The sequence below is a fragment of the Microcebus murinus genome, chromosome 7 (genome assembly GCF_040939455.1).
Source record: "Microcebus murinus isolate Inina chromosome 7, M.murinus_Inina_mat1.0, whole genome shotgun sequence".
NCBI lineage: Eukaryota > Metazoa > Chordata > Mammalia > Primates > Cheirogaleidae > Microcebus > Microcebus murinus.
This window is the reverse complement of record NC_134110.1, coordinates 98,134,708-98,157,972: the sequence shown is the minus strand read 5'-3', so window position 1 is coordinate 98,157,972 and position 23,265 is coordinate 98,134,708. Positions and strand designations below refer to the sequence as shown.

At 37.7% G+C, this 23,265-nt stretch overlaps 1 protein-coding gene and 1 non-coding gene across 6 annotated transcripts in view; one reads left to right on the top strand and one right to left on the bottom strand.

Annotated features, from left to right (window-relative positions):
• ATP6V1H (ATPase H+ transporting V1 subunit H) overlaps positions 1–23,265 on the top strand; it is a 119,985-nt gene that overhangs the window by 55,454 nt on the left and 41,266 nt on the right. For all 5 annotated transcript variants that reach the window (XM_076005298.1, XM_012751765.3, XM_076005297.1 and 2 more), the window contains 2 exons: positions 3,742–3,920; positions 6,598–6,723. In XM_076005298.1, the coding sequence (XP_075861413.1) occupies positions 3,742–3,920; positions 6,598–6,723 (305 nt within the window). The remainder of the gene's footprint in view (positions 1–3,741; positions 3,921–6,597; positions 6,724–23,265) is intronic.
• On the bottom strand, positions 3,401–3,505 carry LOC142872021 (U6 spliceosomal RNA). The gene has a single exon (XR_012920269.1). It is a non-coding gene; the product is annotated as a U6 spliceosomal RNA (small nuclear RNA).

Genomic DNA, 23,265 nt, shown 5'->3' with positions numbered 1-23,265 from the left:
TGCCCGCTACTCACCTCCTGCTATGCAGCCCCCACCTCCTGCTATGCACCCTCCCTTCCTAAGTTTCGTGGACGACAACTTTTCCATGGATGGGGCAGGGGGTGGGGTGTCGAGGGCAGCGGAGCTCTGTGGCTGTGTCCCTAAAATGCCACGGACTGATACCAGTTTGTGGCCTGGGGATTGGGGACTGCAGCTGTGTATGTTACATCCTAGAGACTCTGGTTTCTGTTGTGTTGCTCCATAGAGTGTTGAGTTTTTTGTTTTAGCAGGCAGTTAACTTGACTGCACTCCAACTCTTAAGTTCTGTCTTCCTGTGGTGAGCAGCAGCTGGAATTCATTTTTCATTTCTTTTAGGCATAGGTGGGCTGCTTAAAGTCTGTCTTTGCATGCACAGTGTAGTGGTCAGTCAGAGAGTGGGCAAAGTTCAACACAAAGGGACTTCTTTGTGTTTCTCTCCGTGATTTCTCCTCTCACTTTCTAGTTGATGTGGTCACTCTGAACTGTCTTTTGTTTCTTCAGGCCTACGGACCTGTGGGTTTCTGTCTGAGTTTTACCTGGATTGTTTCTGACTGGGGTCTGCCCTTGGGAGATAAGCTATTTGTAACACCAGAAATTCTCCTAGTACCATTTATTTTTTCTATGTGTAGAATCCCTTCCAATTTCTACTGTCCTTTGTTCCTTCGAGTTTTATATTTCATTCAGATTTTATAGCTATTTTCTATGAGAGTGTTGACCAAATAGGAGCTATTATACTTTTCCATCACTTGAAATAGAATCTGTGGAATATATTTACAATTTTGAACCATTTTAAATACATACTTTGTTCGCAGTATTTCACATGAAAGGATAAAACAGCACTTAATAGAAATTCAGAAGTAACATGAAAATATCACAAAATTGTAGTTTTTTGTTCTTTGTAGTAATTCTTTCACCATGATGACAATTTTAACACTTTAGCATGAAACATGGATTTTTGAAATGATTTTTATTATGGAAACTTTTTTTTTGATGTCTGCATGAGGCATATTTTATGACTTAAGATAACAGTTCCAAATTAGATTGACTCAAAGACTGAATAATTTCTACTTTAAATAGAGGCTTTACTAATCTTTATAAGTCTCATAAAATTTACCAGTGTAACTTGGTGCTTATATTAGTTTTGTCTTTTTGTCTGTGAACTATAATCTGAGAATTCTATATACAGCAAAAGTATTCTTCAAACTTTTTATCTGTTTGATAAGGATGTGCCTCTGCTTGGGCTTGGTGTTCTTTGAACATTTTATGTCCAAAAATTTCTCTCACATTGGATTTGGGAAATTTTCAGCTACTATTTCTTCAAATAAAATTTCAGCTACATTTTTTCTTCTTTTGGTATTCCATTTGCACATATGTTGAATTGTTTGGCAACATTGTTTGGCACATATGTTGGATCATTTGCCAAATCTATTCATTTCTTAAAAATCTTTATCTCTCTATTCTTCTCCTTAGATAATTTTAATCTATTTGCAAGTTTATTTAATCTTTCCTGTTTCATCTCCACTTGTTTAAGTCTATCAGCTAATTTTCTATTTCAGAAATTGTATGTTTTACTTATAGGATGTCCATTTGATCATTTTTAATAGTTTCTTGTTTTTCCCCTGAGATTTTCATTCATTGAAAGCATATTTTTTTTCAGCATATTATGGGGGTACAAATGTTAAGGTTACGTATAAGCATATTTTATTTCATTGAGGATTGTTGTAGTTGTTTTGAAATCTTTGTTGGCTCTAGTATCTTGTTCATCCTAGAGCTATACTCAATTGGTTTTCTTCTAAGACTGTATTCTGTGCTCTTTTTTTTTTTTTTTTTTTGTATTTCTGGTAATTTTGGATTTTATCTTGGCCATTATGAATACTGTGCTGTGGAGATTCTGCATTCTGCTGTTTTTCTCCAACAAGTTATTGCTTCCTTTGTTTTAGGGGAAAGTTTTCTTAACTGACTTTCAACTACAGACTTTGTTTCTTGGGTAGCAGCTCTGGTTGCAGTTCAGATCTTTGTCTTTAGCTGAGCTGGTTTGAGGCTGTCCTGCACATGCATGTTTCAGGGTTGGTCAGAGAACAGATCAGATAGAATTTGGGTCCTTTTTCTAGTTCTGCTACGCTTCTTGGTGGTTTTCTTCACTTGCCTCAGTGTTCATGGTTTTCCAGCTTCACTTTCTGGTTCCCCAGCCCCAAAACACTACTGAGCTTTTCTGTGGGTTCTCTGACTGCCATGGTGTCCAATGCACAGACCATACTTAGCTTCAAGTTAGAAACTTCAGTGACAGGGACTTAATTATATTGTTCTCCAACTTCCCTACCCTAGGAGAGTCTGATCTTCACATCAGAGTCTATCTGCTTTTATTCACTATTTTTTGAGGTAGTTGCTTTTTGAGTCTCTCCAGGTTTTATAGTTGTTTTCTATAAGGGAGGAGTTTGTCCAGTAGGTTCTTAGTCCATTATACCTGAGTGGAAGTTCATGTTTCAAAGTAATTCTTAATGCAAGTTAATTTAGTTATGTTACTGCTACTCATTATCTGTTTATATAAAAAAGGATTACAAGTAGTTTGTGATCTTTACAGTTGTAAGCACTTAGGAGGAATATTAGGTTAACAAATACTTTATTGAGTGTCAACTCTGAGCCAGACACAGCCAAGCTACTGGTGGTATAAATAAACTAAGGGAAACTCTCTCAAGGTACTTAAAATCTGAGGGAAACAGGAAGGGAGGAAGAATGGTGGCTGGCATCAATCTCACTAACTTCCACATGCTAAGCTAAATCTGTTTTTGCATCTATTTGTTCTAATTATTAGGGCTATAACTTGCTTGTAAAAAGGAAAAGAAGTAGTGTCAAATTTTGGTACATTGATTTAGAATTGTTATTACATGACTGCTGTGAAGTTGTTATTGTACTTTGTTTTTTGGGATGAGATATTTGACAATTCTTTAGCAGCTTGGTGAAAGTAGCTGTCTTGACAGTAGGGGCCTATCATGTTTCTTCTGCTTCTAGGGCTTAGCCTGGTCCTTACTCAGAAATACTGGTTAATTCAGTGAACAGTTTATATGTTTTTAGGTTCTTTTGCTATTTTCCTAAGTACTCTTTTTAAAAATAGAAAGTCACAGAAGAAAACTAGAGAATTTACCTGAATGTCACAGAACTTTTCTGATAATTGTTCAAGCAAGAGAGTTTTTTTTTTTTTAATTGTTGTTCCTTGTGCACTTACAGGTTGATTAGAGGGGAAGAAAAAAGGTGACTGAAAACTAGAGAGATACTTGAAGAAACATTCGTTTTTAGTATCTTAAGTACTCTAGGTGGGCAGCAAACGGAGAAAGGCCATGAGAAAGGATTGAGATGAATTTAATTGTGAATGTGTTCAATGTTGTAAGGCTCATCTGGTTTCATGAATTTGCGTGTCATCCTTATGCAGGGGCCATGCTAATCTTCTCTGTTTTAGTCCAATTTTAGTATATGTGCTGCCGAACCAAGCCTAAGTCTGGGTTGATAAAGATGTTTAGTAAGCCAGGAAGTATGGACGTAATCAAAAGTAGGCTCCTGATATGGGACACTCAGGAATGAATAAGGATTTGAGGTAGAGTCATCCACTTAAAGGTGGTGGTTAAACCTGAGACTAGAAGGGGGAAAGAGGGTATAAAAGAAAGTGTAGAGGTCTGAGAACATCACATGACAAATTATAGTTTTTCATTATCATTGTGTCTAACCCAGAACTTTTTAGAAAAGTCAACTGAAAGAGAAACACGCCAAGAATATGCTTTGGCCATGATTCAGTGCAAAGTTCTGAAGCAGTTGGAGAACTTGGAACAGCAGAAGTACGATGATGAAGATATCAGTGAAGATATCAAATTTCTTTTGGAAAAACTTGGTGAGAGTGTCCAGGACCTTAGGTGTGTTTTTCTTTTAAATTCTCAAATGCTGGATCTGTTGAGCTTTGTTTTGACTTACATAGCAAGCATTTCAAGATCTTACATAGCATTTCAACAATCTAAATTTGTTGCCAACTGTAAAAATAAAGAGATTTTACTAAAATATGTTATGTATTCTTTTGAGACATCATTTTTACATGGCGACAGTTGGTGAGAGCTATGTATTGTCTCTCCTCACTCAGGGAGATTCCCACTGTTTCTTGCTATCTGAAATTTGACTGGCTTTCCTCCCTCAGGAACCCCTTGAGCTTTTCTCGCCTGCAAAGGCTGGGAGGTCCTGGCCTGGCCGAAGATGTCGAATCTCATCGTTCTACGTCCTTTATTGTTTCCTGTCCCCAGTTCCCCTCAATAAAGTGGCTTAAACCCCCGCCCCCCAAAAAGGAACCCCTTGAGAGTCTTCTTTCAGAGTCTTTTTAAGCAGCTATCATTAACTATCATTAACTAATGATAGTTTGTTAATTTGTGGAGGAGGTTTGCCCATATATGGAGAGAATATTTTTCCTGCTTTTTGAAGTTCCTATTGGCTTATTTTATTTTATTTTTTAGAGATGGGATCTCTCTGTGTTGCCCAGGCTGTAGTGCAGAGGCCCAATCATAGCTCACTGCAGCCTTGAACTCCCGGGCTCCTGGGATACTCCCAGAGGCCTCAGCCTCCCAAGTAGCTGGAATTATAGACATGCACCATCACGCTAATTTTTCTAATTTTTTGTGATGGGGGTCTCACTATGTTGCCCAGACTGGTCTTGATTTCTTGGCCTCAAGTGATCCTCCCAGCTCAGCCTCCCAAAGTACATGAGCCTGTACATGTACATCCCAAAGTACATCTGGATGGATTTTATTTTATATGAAAGGTTTGTTTTTTATATGAAATTTTATTTTTATTTCTTATATGAAAAAATAATGCAAATAATATACATAGGATAAAGAAAAACCACCTTACACAGTAGGGAAGGGACTCCATACCACTCCTACCATCTTCCCCGCCTAGTCCTGCTTCCCCTCTGATTTCTTGTGTTTGTTTCCAAAAAGCCTCCTAGCTCCTCTCTGCCTACCCCTATCTCCCACAAAATAGGGCTTATGTTTCATAATATCTTGATGATTTTTCCCATTAACATGCATATTCTTTGTTTTCAAACTATTCTCAGGAAATAGATTCTTCTCTTTAGGTGGATTGGGTTTTGGAAGCCAGGCTGATGTGGGTTTGAATTTTTTCCACTACTTTCTCCATATGTGGCCTTAAACAAGCATCTTGAATTTTTCACGTCATTGTGGCAAAGTAGTAATAAAAATGCTAACCTTGTAGAATTTGTTATGAGGTTCCAACTGCCCAGCAAATACCTTTGCTGTAGTATGTGCTTCAGAAATGTATTTATCAGATAATTCAATGCAGCCATGATCCCAAGGCCCAAAAGATTTCCCAGAGATGGGAGGTGTTACCTGTATCAGCGGTTTGTACTGAATTTTTGTGGAGGGAGGCAAATTATTTTTGAAATTTTGTAATTCCAAATATGGATAAGTTGATTTTAATATAATAGGCAGGCCAGCAATAGGCCTTATAGTTATAGATTCTATTATTATTATGTTTATTTAACAATTTATGATCAGTTCTTTTGTAATCATTAAGGCCTTTTTTTAAAAAAATAAGATTACTGATAGTTAGCTTTCTAAGTGATTTAATTCATGTTAACTAATAACTGAATTTATTTACATAAAGCTAATAGGGGGATGGAGGTAGCTGAAAGAGGCTTGTCTCTGTTTTTGCTGTTGTAGGTTTAGGATATGAATGTTAAAAATACTAGTTTACTTCTTATACTAGCTGGCCCTACGTTAAAGTAAATTACTATTTTATTCAAACAAGATACTCTGATCAATTTACCCAGTACAGCCCAGTTGTACCGAGTTAACAGCCACATCCGAATGGCTACAACTCTTTTTTACTTGAAAGTAAGTCCAAACATGTCTTGACACTGTGTTTGTCTTCTGGCTTACCACATTAACAATTTCCTATCATAAAGCTTTGAATAATCAAGTTATTCTACACATAGTGAATAGTTTTTGAATTAAATTGAATTGCAATTTGTTATATGTACAGAGGTTTTTGTTTTTAATTAGTCTATAATAGCTTCATTCAGGTAACAAATTACCTCTACACTGTTAGTAATCACATTGTAAAATATTATACTGATACATATGATTTTTTTTGTGATATATTGTAGTTTATGATACTTATAATAGTATTAAGTATACTATTATTTTATGTTAAAGTACTATGCTTTTACATAAGTTTGCATTAATATATTTAGTGGTCTGGCAAATAAAGAATTTCAGGTGTCTTGGTAGAAATCCTGATAGATTATCAAGTCTTTTATTAATACTTATACACAATAATGTATATATTGGGGAAAAGATTTTGAAAGTAAGTGCTCATTTTAATATCTCATGCCCAGCATTCAAATTTGACAGGCATGTTGGACCTTAGTGACTAGAATAAAAGTTCACATGATTTACTAAAGATTGTTTCAACTTTGTTTAGTGTTCAGTCTTTGTTATTTAATCATCAGTGAAGTTGTTTATTTTGCTTATTTTTGGAGTAACTCTCAGATTTTTATAAACTTTGAATTCTTTAAAATTTTTATAGTTCATTTGATGAATACAGTTCAGAACTTAAATCTGGAAGGTTGGAATGGAGTCCTGTGCATAAATCTGAAAAATTTTGGAGGGAGAATGCTGTGAGGTTAAATGAGAAGAATTATGAACTTTTGAAGTAAGTTTTTTATTCTACTTTACACTCTTAATACCTGTTATTCTAAATCATTGCCAACATTTGTTTTTGTCACTCTTTAAGTGTGAGATACTCTGTGGTTTTAATTTATATTAATATTTTCTTGCTGACTGAAGTGATTGAATAGCTTTTCACTTCCTTTTGGCCATTTGGACATCTCATTTTCTTGTGGAAGTACCAAAGTACCTGTTGAAGTCTTTTTTTTTTTTCATTTTATAGGAATTCTATAAATAGTCAGAACATGAGTTCTTTGTCATACATATATATTCATTGCAATTATTTTGTCTCATGATGTTGCATACCATTTTACTCTTTTTTTTTTCTTTTTTTCTTTTATTTTTATTTTTGTTTTTTTATTTCGGCATATTATGGGGGTACAGATTTTAAGGTTTCAATAAATGCCCATTTCCCCCCCTCCCCCAAAAAGTCTGAGTCTCCATCATGACCATCCCCTAGATGGTACGCATCTCACTCATTATGTATGTATATACCCGCCCCCCCTCCCTCCTCCCACCTGCCCAATACCCTATTACTGTAGTACCTATGTGTCCACTTATGTGCTACTCAGTTAATACCAGTTTGCTGGAGAATATATCTGGTGCTTGTTTTTCCATTCTTGGGATACTTCACTTAGTAGTATGGGTTCCAGCTCTAACCAGGAAAATATAAGATGTGCTATGTCACCATTGTTTCTTAGAGCTGAATAGTACTCCATGGTATACATATACCACATTTTATTAATCCATTCTTGGATTGATGGGCACTTGGGCTGTTTCCACAGCCTTGCAATTATGAATTGTGCTGCTATAAACATTTGAGTGCAGGTGTCTTTTTTGTAGAGTGTCATTGGATCATTTGGGTAGATGCCCAGCAATGGGATTGCTGGATCAAATGGTAGATTCACTTGTATCGCTTTAAGGTATCTCCATATTTCTTTCCACAGAGGTTGAACGAGTTTGCAGTCCCACCAGCAGTGTAGGAGTGTTCCTCTCTCTCTGCAACCACGCCAGCATTTATTGTTTGGAGATTTTTTGATAAAGGCCATTCTCACTGGGGTTAGGTGATATCTCAGTGTGGTTTTGATTTGCATTTCCCTGATGATTAGAGATGTTGAGCATTTCTTCATATGTTTGTTGGCCATTCTTCTGTCTTCTTTAGAAAAATTTCTGTTCAAGTCCTTTGCCCACTTTTTAATGGGGTTATTTGATTTTTTCTTCCTAATTTTCGTGAGTTCTAAGTATATTCTAGTTATCAGTCCCTTATTGGATGCATAAGATGCAAAAATTTTCTCCCATTCTGTAGGTTGTCTGTTTACTTTCATGACTATTTCTTTGGCTGTGCAGAAGCTTTGTAGTTTGATCATGTCCCATTTATTTATTTTTGTTGCTACTGTGATTGCCTTTGGGGACTTCTTCATAAACTCTTTGCCCAGGCCAATGTCTAGGAGAGTGTTTCCAACTTTTTCCTCTAGAGTTCTAATAGTTTCATACCTTAGGAATTTTACTCTTTAATGGTGTCTTGGTGAAGAAAAGCTTTAAATTTTAATGTAGCTTAATTTATTTCTCTGTATGGTTCATGCTCTCCTGTGTCCTAGTTAAGAAATTTTTGCCTACACAAGGTCATAAAGATATCTTTCTATGTTATCTTCTAGAAGTTTTTAACCTCTTATATTTAGATCTCCAGTCCATCTGGGATTGATTTTTAGGTAAGATAAAAAATAGGAAAAAAAAAGGGAACAAGATTTATTTTTTTTCTTTACATGGATATCTACTTGAACCAGCATGATTTATTAAAAACAGCATTTTCCCCAGTGCTCTGGAAGTTTACCTTTGTCATAACAAGATGACCAAACATGTGCATGTATCTTTCTTTTTTAGTGAAATATAATTCATATGCCATCCAATTCACCTAATATGTACAATTCACTGGTTTTTATTAATAGTGTATTCACAGATAAGTACATTCATCAAAATAGTCAATTTTAGAACATTTTCATCACTTAAAAAAGAAATCCCATATCCTGTAGCTGTCACTTCTCTATCCACCCATCTGCCCAGCCCTAGAAACCACTAATCTCTGGATTTGCCTATTATAGAAATTTTCTATAAATGGAATCATATAATATTTGCTTTTTTTCTGACTAGATTCTTTCACTAACCATAATGTGTTTTAACGTTCATCCATGTTGTGGCATTTATTAGTACTTCATTCCTTTTTATGGAATAATAGTCCATTGCATGGATAAGATTATATTTTATTTATTCACTCATTAGTTAATAGACATTTGGGTTGTTTCTACCTTTTTGTTATTATGAATATTGTTGTCAATAATATGTGTTGTACAAGTTATTGCGTGGACACACAATTTGACTTCCCTTGCTTGGGTTGATATCTAGTAATAAAGTTGCTGAGACATATGGTAACTCTGTGTTTAACCATTTGTGGAACTGCCAGACTATGTTCCAAAGTGGCTGCACACTTTTATATTATCATCAGTAGGGTATGAGGGTTCTCATTTCTACACTTGTTATTATCTGACCTTTTGATTCTAGCCATCTTAATGAAAATACAATGGTATCTCATTGTGGAGTCTATTTGTATTTTCTGATAGCCAATTAGGTCAAGTATCTTTTTATGCTTGTTGGCCATTTGTATACAGTCTCTGGATAAATGTCTGTTCAGATCCTTGGCTCATTTTTTAATTGGTTTGCCTTTTTAAATTAGTTATAAATGTTATATTTTCTGGATGCCAGTCCCGGATGAGATACATGATTTGCAAACTTTTCTCTCATTTTGTGGGTTGTCTTCTTATTTTCTTGATAGTGTCCTTTGAAGCACAAAAGTTTAAAAATTTTAATCAAGTCCAATTTATTTTTTGAGTTCCTCATGCTTTTAGTGTTGTAGCAAATAATCCATTGCCAAAACTGAGGTTATGACAATTTACTTCTATGTTTTCTCTAATATTTTTATAGTTTTAGCTTACATTTAGATCTTTGATCCATTTTGAGTTAATTTTGGTAAATGGTGTATCATAAGGGTCCAAATTCATTATTTTGCATGTGGTTATCTGATTGTCCAAGGCCATTTGTTGAAAAGATTTCTTTCCCTGTTGAATTATCTTGGCACCCTGTGGACCTGCACAGTTCAAACCTGTGCTGTTTGAGGGTCACCTGTATAAGATTATGTCATCTGCAAATAGAGTTTTACTTCTTAACTTTTTAATCTGGATGCCTTTTATTTATTATTATTTTTTTGCCTAGTTGTCCTGGCTAGAACCTCTACTATGCAAATGTCTTTCTGAATTCTTTATTCTATTTCATCACCTATTTGTCTATTCTTACTCTAATACTATGTTATATTAATTGCTGTACTTTATATTAAGTCTGATATTTGATAGTATGAGCAGTCCTCTTCTAAGGTGTCTCGGTGCTTTCTGGCATTTCTGTGTGTATTTTGGAATCAGCTTGTCAAGCAACAGTTTTATTGGTATTTTTATCTGGATTGAATCCATAGTTCATTGTAAAGGGAATTGATAATTTTTAAAAATTTGGTGGGGTCTTCCAATCCGTGGATATGGTATATCTCTTCATTTATGTAGGATTTCATTTGGATAGTGTTATGATCGTTCCTATCTTTCATTAGATTTATTCCCATGTATGTGGTTTTTGGTGTTCCTGTAGATCATGCCATTATAATTTTTCACTTTCTATTTCAGCTTTAATGAAACTTTTTGTGATGATATAAATAGTATATATTTGTGCTGCTCAATACAATATTTGTGGCTAAAGAACACTTGAAATGTTGCTGGTGTGACTGAGAAACTGAATTTTATAATTTAATTTTAAATAGCCACCCTCCCTGCCAGCTTGGTATTGGTTTTCTCAGGTTATTTAATGTTTGTTTCTGACTTTCCACTTCAGCATTTTGTTGTTTTTGTTTCATTTTCCATTTGTTTTCCTTAAGGATTTATGCTTTAAAAAAATCCCTTTATTGTCATTTAAATGAAGTATCTAGAAGCCGCAAAGGTAAGTACATGTGGCTGATGGAGCATTTATAGGCACACCAGTCTCTGTTGTTTAGACTTCATTTTCTCTATATAACTGAAAATGATACATTATTATCATTTAAACAAAGTATGGCAAACCACAGTGAATTGTGGGACTGATGAAGAATAGGAGGCAGGAGAGGGCAGATTATCTTTTCAGCATTGCCTTGCAACTTGAGTTTTAACAACATCAACAGACAGAGCTTGGATAATGTTTTTTAAATTTAGTTTTTGGAAATCTTGAATATAATGGAGGGGAGCTTTTTACAAATTATTACAAAAGTATTACATGTCTCTTTATTATGATACCCTGAAAGAGGCTTTCAAAAAGGGCACATTCTGTTTTCTGGCATTAGGTGTCAGTTTTTATAGCTCCTTTAGATTACTCCCTTTATCTTTGTATGACTCTTAATGATTTTTCTGAAAACCAGAAACAATGATATGTGGTATTTTTCTTTTATGTTTATGTGATGATGAAGAAATATGAAATAATTGTCTTTAGTTTTTATCCCTATCTGCATAGGATGATTGTCAGGAGGGCATACTAGTGTTGTCTTCCAAACTAGTTGATAAAATAGATCTGGATGAAATCTTTACATAATTCTGCTATTTACAAAGAACAATACATATTTTTAATATGTGGAGAATCACACTTATGTCAGGCTATGACCTATGTTTGCAAAATTTAAATTCATTTTTTTCTTTATCACTTTTGAGTACAGTAGTGTTCAGAAATTACCTTGTAGCTTGTATATTATAGTTTTGAAATAAGTATTTATTTTGAATAAGGAAATATTCTGAAATATAAGAAAAGCAAAAGCCAAAAGAGCAGAACAAATTTATAAAACTGAAGGAAACCATGTGAAAGAGAATGAGAGCAAATTTGTTGAGTGATCAATTAGAATAATAATGTAAATTCTATTTTGGGTTTGAATAGGCACTTTTCAAGATTACATTTCTAGCAAGTATCAGAGTCAGAATTCATGTTTGGTCTGATTATAAAACAATGGTATGTTACTATCTGGATTTCATGGAGTATTTGATAGAATCATGGCTTGTGGCTCATGTGGTGATAGAAGTTTGTATTATGATTGATGAATTCATTGTTGACTTACAGCTGTGTTCAGAGATGACTTGGAGGGAGCTTTCTCTTTATCACAAAAATCTCTTTATTTTGAACTGTTTCTTTTGAACCTTTTTATTGATGATTAAACTAAAGAAATACAAAGCATGCTGAGCACATTTACAATCTTACAAAGATATTTCATTGTTGCTGAAGATATTCAGGGTACTAAATGGCCCTAAAGAATAATTGATGCAGCATAGATGTAGGGGGTGCCCCAATGAAGGGAGGAAAGCCCCTTGAACTCACCAAGTGGCTTCTTGGCTTTGCGCAGGAATGAATTTGAGAGAGAGCCAACTAGCTACAGGAAGGTTTTATTGAAACACAGAGAGACAACAGATCTTACTCCACAGACAGAGTAGGGGTCCTTTCCCAAGCAGGAGGGGTATACCTTATGGGGCAGTGGTAATATTTATATATATAATAAAATATATATATATGTATTTTAGGTTTTTTTAATTTATTTTTTATTTTTTTATTTCAGTATATTATGGGGATACAAATGATAAATGTTTAGGCTACATATATTGCCTTTGCCCCACCTGAGTCAGAGCTTGAAGCATGTCCATCCCCCAGATGGTGTGTACCACACCCATTAGGTGTGAATATATCCATCCCCTTCTCTCCACTCTCACCCGCCCAACACCTGATGAGTGTTACTACTACATGTGCGCACAAGTGTTGATCAGTTAATACTAATTTGATGGTGGGTACATGTGATGCTTGTTTTTCCATTCTTGTGATACTTCACTCAGGAGAATGGGCTCCAGCTCTATCCAGGATAATACAAGAGGTGCTATATCACCGTTGTTTTTTGTGGCCGAGTAGAACCTCTGTGGTTTACATATACCACATTTTATTAATCCACTCATGTATTGATGGGCTCTTGGGTTGTTTCCACATCTTTGCAATTGTGAATTGTGCTGCTATAAACATTGGCGTGCAGGTGTCTTTTTTATAGAATGTCTTTTTTTCCTTTGGGTAGTTGCCCAGTAATGGGATTGCTGGATCAAATGGTAGTTCTACTTTTAGCTCTTTTTGGTATCTCTGTATTACTTTTCACAGAGGTTGTACTAGTTTGCAGTCCTACCAGCAGTGTATGAGTGTTCCTATCTCTCCACATCCATGCCAACATTTCTTGTTTTGGGACTTTTTCATAAAAGCCATTCTCACTGGAGTTAAGTGATAGCTCATTGTGGTTTTGACTTGCATTTCCCTGATGATTAGAGATGTTGAGCATTTTTTCATATGTTTGTTGGCCATTAATCTGTCTTCTTTTGAAAAATTTCTGTTCATATCCTTTGCCTAGTTTTTAATGGGGTTGTTTGATTTTTTTCTTGCTGATTTTCCTGAGTTCTGCATAGATTCTGTTATCAGCCCTTTATTCGATGTGTAGCATGCAAATATTTCTCCCATTCTGTAAGTTATCTGTTTGCTCTTGTGATAGTTTCCTTGGCTATAAAGGCATCTATTAGGCATAGTAAGTCATCCATTCTCAGGTGGTCCCAGCAGTGACTTTGTGACTTTCTTGTTCGGGGTGGTTAGGGTCTGGTCAGAATGGCTTTACTTAGGCAGTTGACCTTCCTTTTCTGCCATATCCCTACATTATAACCATTAAAATCATTTCTATGTTTTGTAAATTTGACTGGAAAGCCTCTGAGATTTCTTCCAGGTCTAACATGCTTTGAGTCTAAGACTCTGCTTTGTAAATATTAATGGAGCTCTTGTTAAAATGCAGATTCTAACTCACTAGGTCTAGAGTAGGGGCTACAATTCAGCATTTGTTAGAACAAATGTCCAGGTGATGTAGATGGTTTGCACGCCATATTTTGTATGTTGGTCCCAGCCATATGGAGAATGGCTTAAGTCACTGAATGTGATTTAAGCAAAGACTGGCAAAATTTTTCTGTAAAGGCCCATATGGGAAACATTTTAGACTTTGTGAGCCATTTAGTCTCTGTCACAACTACTCAACTCTGCCATCATGATGCCAAAGCATCCATACAGTAAAACTTTATTTGCAAAAACAGATGGCAGCTAGCTTTGGACTCGACTTGTAATTTGCTGCCTCCTGGTTTGAGGAATTCAGAATGTCAACCTTAGGTAATGAGATTCAGAAAATATGATTAAGTATAGAGTTTATTTGAGCTCAGAGTTTGAGGATGGCTACCTGTGAGCATAGATTCAAATTGCCCTGCATCTATGAGGGCTGTCCTGAAAGTATCCAGCCATCGTTAATGAGAATGGTTACACTCCTGATTAGCAGCAGTTACAAGTGGGTTTTTTTTGTTGTTGTTGTTTTTTTGTTTTTTGGTTTTTTTGAGACAGAGTCTCACTTTGTTGTCCAGGCTAGAGTGAGTGCCGTGGCGTCAGCCTGGCTCACAGCAACCTCAATCTCCGGGGCTCAGCGATCCTACTGCCTCAGCCTCCCGAGTAGCTGGGACTACAGGCATGCGCCACCATGCCCGGCTAATTTTTTGTATATATATTTTTAGTTGGTCAATTAATTTATTTCTATTTTTGGTAGAGACGGGGTCTCGCTCAGGCTGGTTTCGAACTCCTGACCTTGAGCAATCCGCCCGCCTCGGCCTCCCAAAGTGCTAGGATTACAGGCGTGAGCCACCACGCCCGGCCTACAAGTGGGTTTTTAAGAAAAAAAGAAGAGGGAGTTTCTAAATTGTTTACTAAGAATTTACATCAAAATAACAAGCTATTGATTGGCTATACATTGTTCTTTGTATCATAAATTTGAGGAACCTGAAGATAATGGATGAGGTGGCTTGTCAGGGGCAAAATACCTTTAAACAATTGCCCCTGGCCCATCCTAATGTTGTCTGGGCTTGATAAATTTTGCATATTTTGAATAGTTCAGACTACTCTGAGCTATTTTTCTTTTCTCAAGAATAAACATTATGTCATGCTTTTAAGGAATTCTGTGTTAATGTAATTGGCTTACAATTTCATAAAATAATTTCTTAATATTAAAATATCACATAATGAAATGATCAAAGTCTTTTATCTTTTGAAATTACTAAAATGTTCCAGTTGAATTAAATTAAGATTAAGTTTAGAATATTTGCAAGGTGGTCTTTAAAAAGAACATTCATAGTTTAAAATATCAAAAATATATATACACATGAGAAATTGAAGGAGTCTACACAAGAGACACCTTTTTCAATTCTGTTGTTCATAGAGGCATAAGTAAGGAGAAAAGTATGATAGCAGAGAAATCTTGATCTGTGATCTTCAGAAAAAGCTATCCACTTCTAGGATGCTGTCTGCTTCTCAGGAGAAACTTCCCTGGCTAGTTTCTCACCTTAAGGTCTCCAATGGTGTATAGTTCCAAGAGTCTGGAGGGGCCCTTCAAGTTGTGAGTTTATTAACCCAAGGTTCAGGGTCCTGAAGTTTTGCTGCAGTTTGGGTGGCAAGGGCAGTCTGATGTCGTTCTCAGGAGACATAGTCTCCAGATTCTAGATTGTCCTCAGTCAATGTGCACCATGAAAGCTTTCTTTACCTGGTAAAAATACACTTTGGCATAATTAATTAAAGCTTTGCAGCATTTAGTCATATCAGTGTTTAGTAGCGGAGGATGCACAAGGTATTATGATTAGGTGTATAGGCTTTACCATGACGATTTCATAAGGGATCAACTTATGTTTTGCACTGCAAGTGGATCTGATTATCATCAATCTGCAATACCTATGACCAAGGCAATTCAGTCAATTCAGTTAGCTTTACCTAATGCTGTTGTATGTGTAATACCTTACTTAACGATTTTATAACTTGTCCAGTGAAACAAGTACTTCTATGATTAAAGATTTTTCCAGGAATGTCCCATGAGGAAAACATTTCCTAATAACCATTTAGCCACTGTTATAACATTAGCCCTCTTGCACAGGAAAGCTTTTATACAACCAGAAAACATACATTCAAAATGGCCATTGAACCAAATCCGTCTGTAAATGTTACAATGGCCCATCAGACCATTATATATTTTACTTTTTTTTTTTTTTTTTTTTTTTTTTGAGACAGAGTCTCGCTTTGTTGCCCAGGCTAGAGTGAGTGCCGTGGCGTCAGCCTAGCTCACAGCAACCTCAAACTCCTGGGCTCGAGTGATCCTTCTGCCTCAGCCTCCCGGGTAGCTGGGACTACAGGCATACGCCACCATGCCCGGCTAATTTTTTTTTTATATATATATCAGTTAGCCAATTAATTTCTTTCTATTTATAGTAGAGACGGGGTCTTGCTCTTGCTCAGGCTGGTTTTGAACTCCTGACCTTGAGCAATCCGCCCGCCTCGGCCTCCCAAGAGCTAGGATTACAGGCGTGAGCCACCGCGCCCGGCCATTATATATTTTAAATTTGGGTTATTTTACCTGTTCCATGATGAGTCATGGAATGCAGAGCTTTTTTTTATTTTATTTTTATTTTTTATTTTTATTTCGGCATATTATGGGGGTACAGATTTTAAGGTTTCAATAAATGCCATTTCCCCCACTCTCCCCACAAGTCTGAGTTTCCACCATGACCCCCCCCCCAGATGGTGCACATCTCACTCATTATGTATGTATATACCTGACCCCTCCCCCCTGCCCAATACCCTGTTACTGTAGTACCTATGTGTCCACTTAGGTGCTACTCAGTTAATACCAGTTTGCTGGAGAATATATCTGGTGCTTGTTTTTCCATTCTTGGGATACTTCACTTAGTAGTATGGGTTCCAGCTCTAACCAGGAAAATATAAGATGTGCTATATCACCGTTGTTTCTAAGAGCTGAATAGTACTCCATGGTATACATATACCACATTTTATTAATCCATTCTTGGATTGATGGGCACTTGGGCTGTTTCCACAGCAATTATGAATTGCAATTATGAATTGTGCTGCTATAAACATTCGAGTGCACGTGTCTTTTCTGTAGAGTGTCATTGGATCTTTTGGGTAGATGCCCAGTAATGGGATTGTTGGATCAAATGGTAGATTCACTTGTATTGCTTTAAGGTATCTCCATATTTCTTTCCACAGAGGTTGAACTACTTTGCAGTCCCACCAGCAGTGTAGGAGTGTTCCTCTCTCTCCACATCCAAGCCCACATTTGTTATTTGGAGACTTTTTGATAAAGGCCATTCTCACTGGAGTTAAGTGATATCTCATTGTAGTTTTGATTTGCATTTCCCTGATGATTAGAGATGTTGAGCATTTTTTCATATGTTTGTTGGCCATTCTACTGTCTTCTTCAGAAGAGGTTCTGTTCAAGTCCTTTGCCCACTTTTTAATAGGGTTATTTGATTTTTTCTTGCTGATTTTTGTGAGTTCTAAGTATATTCTAGTTATCAGCCCCTTATCGGATGCGTAGGATGCAAAAATTTTCCCCCATTCTGTAGGTTGTCTGTTTACTTTCATGACTATTTCTTTGGCTGTGCAGAAGCTATTTAGTTTGATCATGTCCCATTTATCTATTTTTCTTGCTGCTGTGATCGCTTTTGGGACTTCTTCATAAACTCTTTGCCTAGGCTGATGTCTAGGAGAGTGTTTCCAACATTTTCCTCTAGAATTCTAATAGTTTCATACCTTAGGTTTAAGTCTGTTATCCAATGTGAGTTGATTTTTGTGAGAGGTGAAAGGTGTGCGTCCTGCTTTATAACCTTCTACAAGTGGCTGTACAGTTTTCCCAGCACCATTTATTGAAAAGGGATTCTTTTCCCCAGCGTATGTTTTTGTCTGCTTTGTCAAAGATTAGATGGCTATATGAGGATGGTTTTATATCAGGATTCTCAGATCTGTTCCACTGGTCAATATTCCTATTTTTATGCCAATGGCAGATTGTTTTAATTACTACAGCTTTGTAGTATAGTTTGATATCTGGCATATTAATATCTCCCATTTTGTTTTTGTTGCCTGGAATTGCTCTTGATATTTGGGGTCTTCTTTGGTTCCATACGAAGCGTAAAATTATTTTTTCTATATCTGTGAAGAATGCTGATGGGATTTTAATAGGTATTGCATTGAATCTGTAGATCACTTTGGGTAATATAGACATTTTAATGATGTTGAGTCTGCCGATCCACGAGCATTGTATGGATTTCCATCTGTTTACATCCTCTGCTATTTCCTTCCTCAGTGTTTCATAGTTCTCCCTGTAGAGGTCTTTTACGTCCTTGGTTAAGTATATTCCTAGGTACTTTAATTTCTTTGTTGCTATTGTGAAGGGAATTGAGTCTTTGATTTGGTTCTCAATTAGATTGTTGTTGGCGTATATGAATGCCTCTGATTTCTGTGTATTGATTTTGTATCCTGAGATTTTACTAAATTCATTGATCAGTTCCTAGAGTTTCTTGGTTGAATCTTTGGGGTTTTCTAGATATAATATCATATCATCAGCAAACAGTCAAAGTTTGATCTCTTCTGCCCCTATTTGGATACCTTTACTTCCATTTTCCTGTCTGATTGCGGTAGCCAGGACTTCCAGCACTATGTTGAATAGAAGTTGAGATAGTGGGCAGCCTTGTCTGGTTCTAGTTCTAAGTGGGAATGCTTTCAGTTTTTCCCCATTCAGTATGATGTTGGCTATGGGTCTGTCATATATGGCTTGTATCATTTTTAGGTATGTCCCATCTATGCCTATTATATTAAGTATTCGTATCATGAAAGGGTGTTGAGTTTTGTCAAAAGGTTTTCCTGCCATTTATTGAAAGAATCATGTGGTCTTTGTTTTTGCTTCTGTTTATGTGGTGAATTGCATTTATAGATTTACGTATGTTGAACCATCCCTGCATCCCTGGGATGAAGCCCACTTGGTCGTGATGGATTATTTTTTTGATAAGCGTCTGGATTCGGTTAGCTAAGATTTTGTTGAAAATTTTTGCATCTATATTCATTAGGGATATTGGTCTGTAGTTTTCTTTTTTTGTTGCATCCTTTCCTTGTTTTGGTATCAGAGATCAGAGTAATATTCGCTTCATAAAAGGTGTCGGGGAGGTTTCCATTCTTCTTGATGTTGTGGAATAGTTTCTGCAAGATAGGTACTAGTTCTTCTTTGTGTGGTAAAATTCGGGTGTGAAACCATCTGGACCAGGACTTTTCTTTTTAGGGAGATTTTTAATTGCTGTTTCTATTTCAGCTCTTGAGATTGGTCTGTTCAGGGAATCTATTTCTTCCTGGTTGAGCCTGGGGAGGCTGTGTGTTTCTAGAAATTTGTCCATTTCCTCCACATTTTCCAGTTTGTGTGAATAAAGATTTTTGTAGTACTCATAAATTATATCTTGTACCTCTTTGGGATCAGTTGTGATATGTCCTTTCTTGTTCCTGATGGAGCTTATTAGAGATTTCTCTTTTCTGCTTTTCGTTAGCTTAGCCAGTGGTGTGTCAATTTTATTTTTTCAAAGAACCAAGTTTTTGTTTTATTAATCTCCTGAATAGCTTTCCTGTTCTCAATTTTGTTTAGTTCTGATTTGATCTTGTTGATTTCACTTCCTCTGCTGGGTTTGGGTTTGGTCTGTTCTTCTTTTTCCAGCTCTTTGAGTTGTTTCATTAGATTGTCTATTTGTGATCTTTTTGACTTTTGGTTATAGGCATTTACAGAGATAAACTTTCCTCTCAGTACTGCTTTAGTTGTGTCCCAGAGAATTTGATAACTTGTCTCTCCATTGTCATTTTCTTCATAGAGTTTTTTAATTTCCATCTTGATTTCTTCATTTAGGAAGTAATCATTTAGTAGGAGGTTGTTTAATTTCCACGTTTTTGTGTAGAAATGTGAGTTTCTGTTATGGTTGATTTCTACTTTTATTCCACTATGATCTGAGAAGGTACATGGTATGATTTCTATTTTTTTAAATTTCATGATGTTTACTTTGTGTCCTGGGATATGGTCAATCTTAGAGAATGTCCCGTGAGCTGATGAGAAGAACATATATTCAGTGGATTTTGGGTAGAATGTTCTGTAAATGTCAGTCAGACCCAATTGTTCTAGAGTTTTGTTTTAGTCCATTATTTCTTTATTCATTTTCTGTTTGGAGGATCTGTCTTGTTCCGTCAGTGGTGTGTTGAAATCTCCGGTGATTATGGAGTTGCTATTAATCCATTTGCTTAGATCCAGTAAGGTTTGCTGTATGAATCTGGGTGCACCTAAGTTGGGTGCATATATATTTAAAATTGTTATCTCTTCTTGTTGAAGTGTGCCCTTCACCATGATATAATGACCCTCTTTGTCTTTCACTTCTTTTGTTGGTTTAAAAACTAAATCGTCTGAAATTAGAACTGCCACGCCAGCCTTCTTTTGGCTTCCACTTGCTTGGAATATTGATCTCCACCCTTTTACTTTTAGTCTGTGTGCATCCTTGAAGGTTAGATGTGTTTCCTGAAGAAAGCATATACGTGGCTTATATTTTCTTATCCATTCAGCCCCCCTATGTCTCTTGAGTGGAGAGTTTAAGCCATTCACATTTATTGAGAGAACTGATAGGTAAGGTAGATTACTGTTCATTCTGTTGGGTTAGATGTTGTTGCTTTGATTCTCTTTTGAGCCATTGTAATATCTGGCCTTTAATCTTTGGGTTTTGGTTGTTTTTATATTCGTGAGTTTTTATTATGGTATTCCGTGCGTAACACTGTTTTGAGTACTTCTTGTAGGGCTGGTCTTGTCATGGTGAATTCTGTGAGACTTTGCTTGTCTGAGAATGTCTTTATTTCTCCTTCATATATGAAGCTTCGTTTTGCAGGGAATAAAATTCTAGGCTGGGCATTGTTTTGTTTCAGAAGAGTGAGAATGGGGCCCCAGTCTCTCTTTGCTTGTAAAGTCTCATTAAAGAAGTCTGGTGTTATTCGAATTGGCTTTCCCTTGTATGTTACTTGTTTCTTTCATCTTACAGCTCTTAGAAGGGCTTCTTTAGTTGATATTTTAGTCAGTCTGATGACTGCATGTCATGACGTCTTCCTGTTTGCATTGAATCTCCCAGGGGTCCTCTGAGCTTCTTGAACTTGTATATTGAGATTTTTAGCAAGGCCTGGGAAATTTTCCTCTATTATATCTTCAAATAGTTTGTCCAACCCTTGAGTGTTGTCTTCTTCTCTTTCTGGTACCCCAATGACCCTCACATTAGGTTTCTTCACATAATCCCATATCTCTTGTAGGCTTTGCTCTTTTCTCTTGTTTCTCTGCTCTATCTCTGTGACTGTTTTATTAAGTTGGAGGATGTTATCTTCAGTCTCTGAGATTCTCTCTTCTGTTTGATCTACCCTGTTCTTGAGACTTTCCACTGTAGTTTGTAGTTCCCTGAATTGTTTCTTCATTTCCAGGAGTTCGGTTAAACTTTTCTTCATTGTGTCTATTTCTTTAGTGAACTTTTGTTCCAGATCCTGGAGGCTTTTTGTGTTTTTTTGTGTGTTGGTTATTGAGTTGTTCTTGCAGGTCGTTTAATTTTCTGATGAGCCACATTCGAAATCCTCTTCTGTCATTTTGGTTGCCTGATTTTGGTTAGTGTCTGTTTCTAGGGGGCTGGTCCTCCTATTTGGGGGTGTGTTTTCTGCTTGGTTCTTCATATTTCCTGAGTACTTTTTCCCATGTCGATCAGTTGTTGTTTCTTTCCTTTAGGTTTTTGTTTGGGTATTCAGACGCCTTGTTTAGTTTCTGAGCTGGTAGGTGGTATCTGTGGGTGGGATTCGACCACTCCCTGTATAATGAGTCAGTAGGTGCCGTGAAAAGAGTGTGCAGGATGCCCTGCCTGTCAGTAGGTGGAGCTTGCTTGGAGGAACAGGCTACGCTATTGTTTTTATGTCCTGTTATCAGCTCTTGTTTCTGTAGAGAGGCACTCTTGTGCCTCAGGTGGTGAGTGCGGCCCTGGGACTTCCAGGTGTGTCCTTTTCTACCCCTTCTGTGAGGGCTGGTCTAAGAGTCTGGGGGTACCTGGGTTGGGTAAGCCTGCCCTCAGGCACCACCAATGCTGTTAGCAGGGGTCAAAGTTCTGTTCTCTGCTTCCAGGAAAAGCTGTGAGGGAGGGGCTGGAATCGCCCAGCTCAGTCAGAGAGTATGCGTGTGGGGGTGGGGCTGTCTGACACGCGCAGTCTGGAGCAGGCCTAGCTTCTTTCTACCCTCCCCTACTCCGCAGCTACTCCTGGGTCTCTGCCAGCAGGCCAGACCACACGCCACCAGGCTTCCCCTGCCTGTGATTCCGGCCAGGAGGTTCCCTGCCAGGAACACCACCAGGGCTGAGCGCACGGCCTCCCTTTGGGAGGAGGGTTGCCCTCTAGGACTGTGGTCTGCTCCTGAAGACACACACCTCAGTAGGCTACTCATGTATATCCCTTCTTTGTCCCGGGCAATGCAAGACCTCAGTGCACGGGATCTGGTCTGCAGGTCTGACCTCTGGGTCCCCGCGTTCAAACTGTGTCCCCATCAGGGAGAGGTATGCCAGTCCCGATTCTCCCACCGGGAGTCCAAGCTGGGTCTATGTCTCTCAGCCTCAGGGTCTGCCCCATTCTCCTGGGATCACTGTGCCGGCAGCACCTGGGAGGGCTGGCGGGTAGAGAGCTCACAGTCTGAGTTCCCCTTAGTCAGCTGTAGGGCCCCAAAAGGGAAGGTTCCGTTCCCTGTAGGTCCCTCTGGCTGGTGGCTATATTGTCTCTCTAGGGAGCTGCGGTAGGGTCAGGGGAGAGGAGAAGGAGGCAATATGGCGTCTGCCACGCGGCTCGGGTCTGTGCACACGGAGGTGCCCCGAGGGAGTTCGAGCCTGGTGCCGCGTCCGGTACTGGGTTACCACTCACTGGTGGCGGCCGTCGCTGGGATGGTGTCCGCAGGTCTCTCCACCCGCTGGGGAGCCCACCAGCAGTCCCAGATGCAGGGGAGGGGAAACGGCATATCCACCTACCCCTCCCGCTGGTGTCTGGGCTGCTCCGGCGGTCCCAGCTTCCAGTTCTCCTCCGGGACCTCCTCCTGTGGAGTCTCCCTGGGTCTCAGGTACTCCTCCTTTCTACCCTCATCTGATGAAGGCTCGTCTTCTTGCTTCTTCTAATTTCTGCTAGAATCTGTCTTTTCTGCAGAGACACTCTGTCTGGCGGTGTTTCTCGTCCGCCATCTTGATTCAATCCAGAGCTTTTAATAATGGAGGCTTTATGGTCTTAGGAAGGACCAGGTGGCTGTCCAGGCTCTCTATTAGTCCACCCTTAACTTAAGTAAGACTTACATCCTCTTACATAGCAATTTTGTTTCTCATTTCAGGTGTACTGTACTGTTTATTAGATGAATTATCACAGGTGATTTAACTTGGGCCATGGGGTTCATTCAAATTACATATCTAAATAATTTCAAAACTGGCTGATTTAGCATGAAAATCTGGCAAAGTATTTTCTGTATATTTGATTG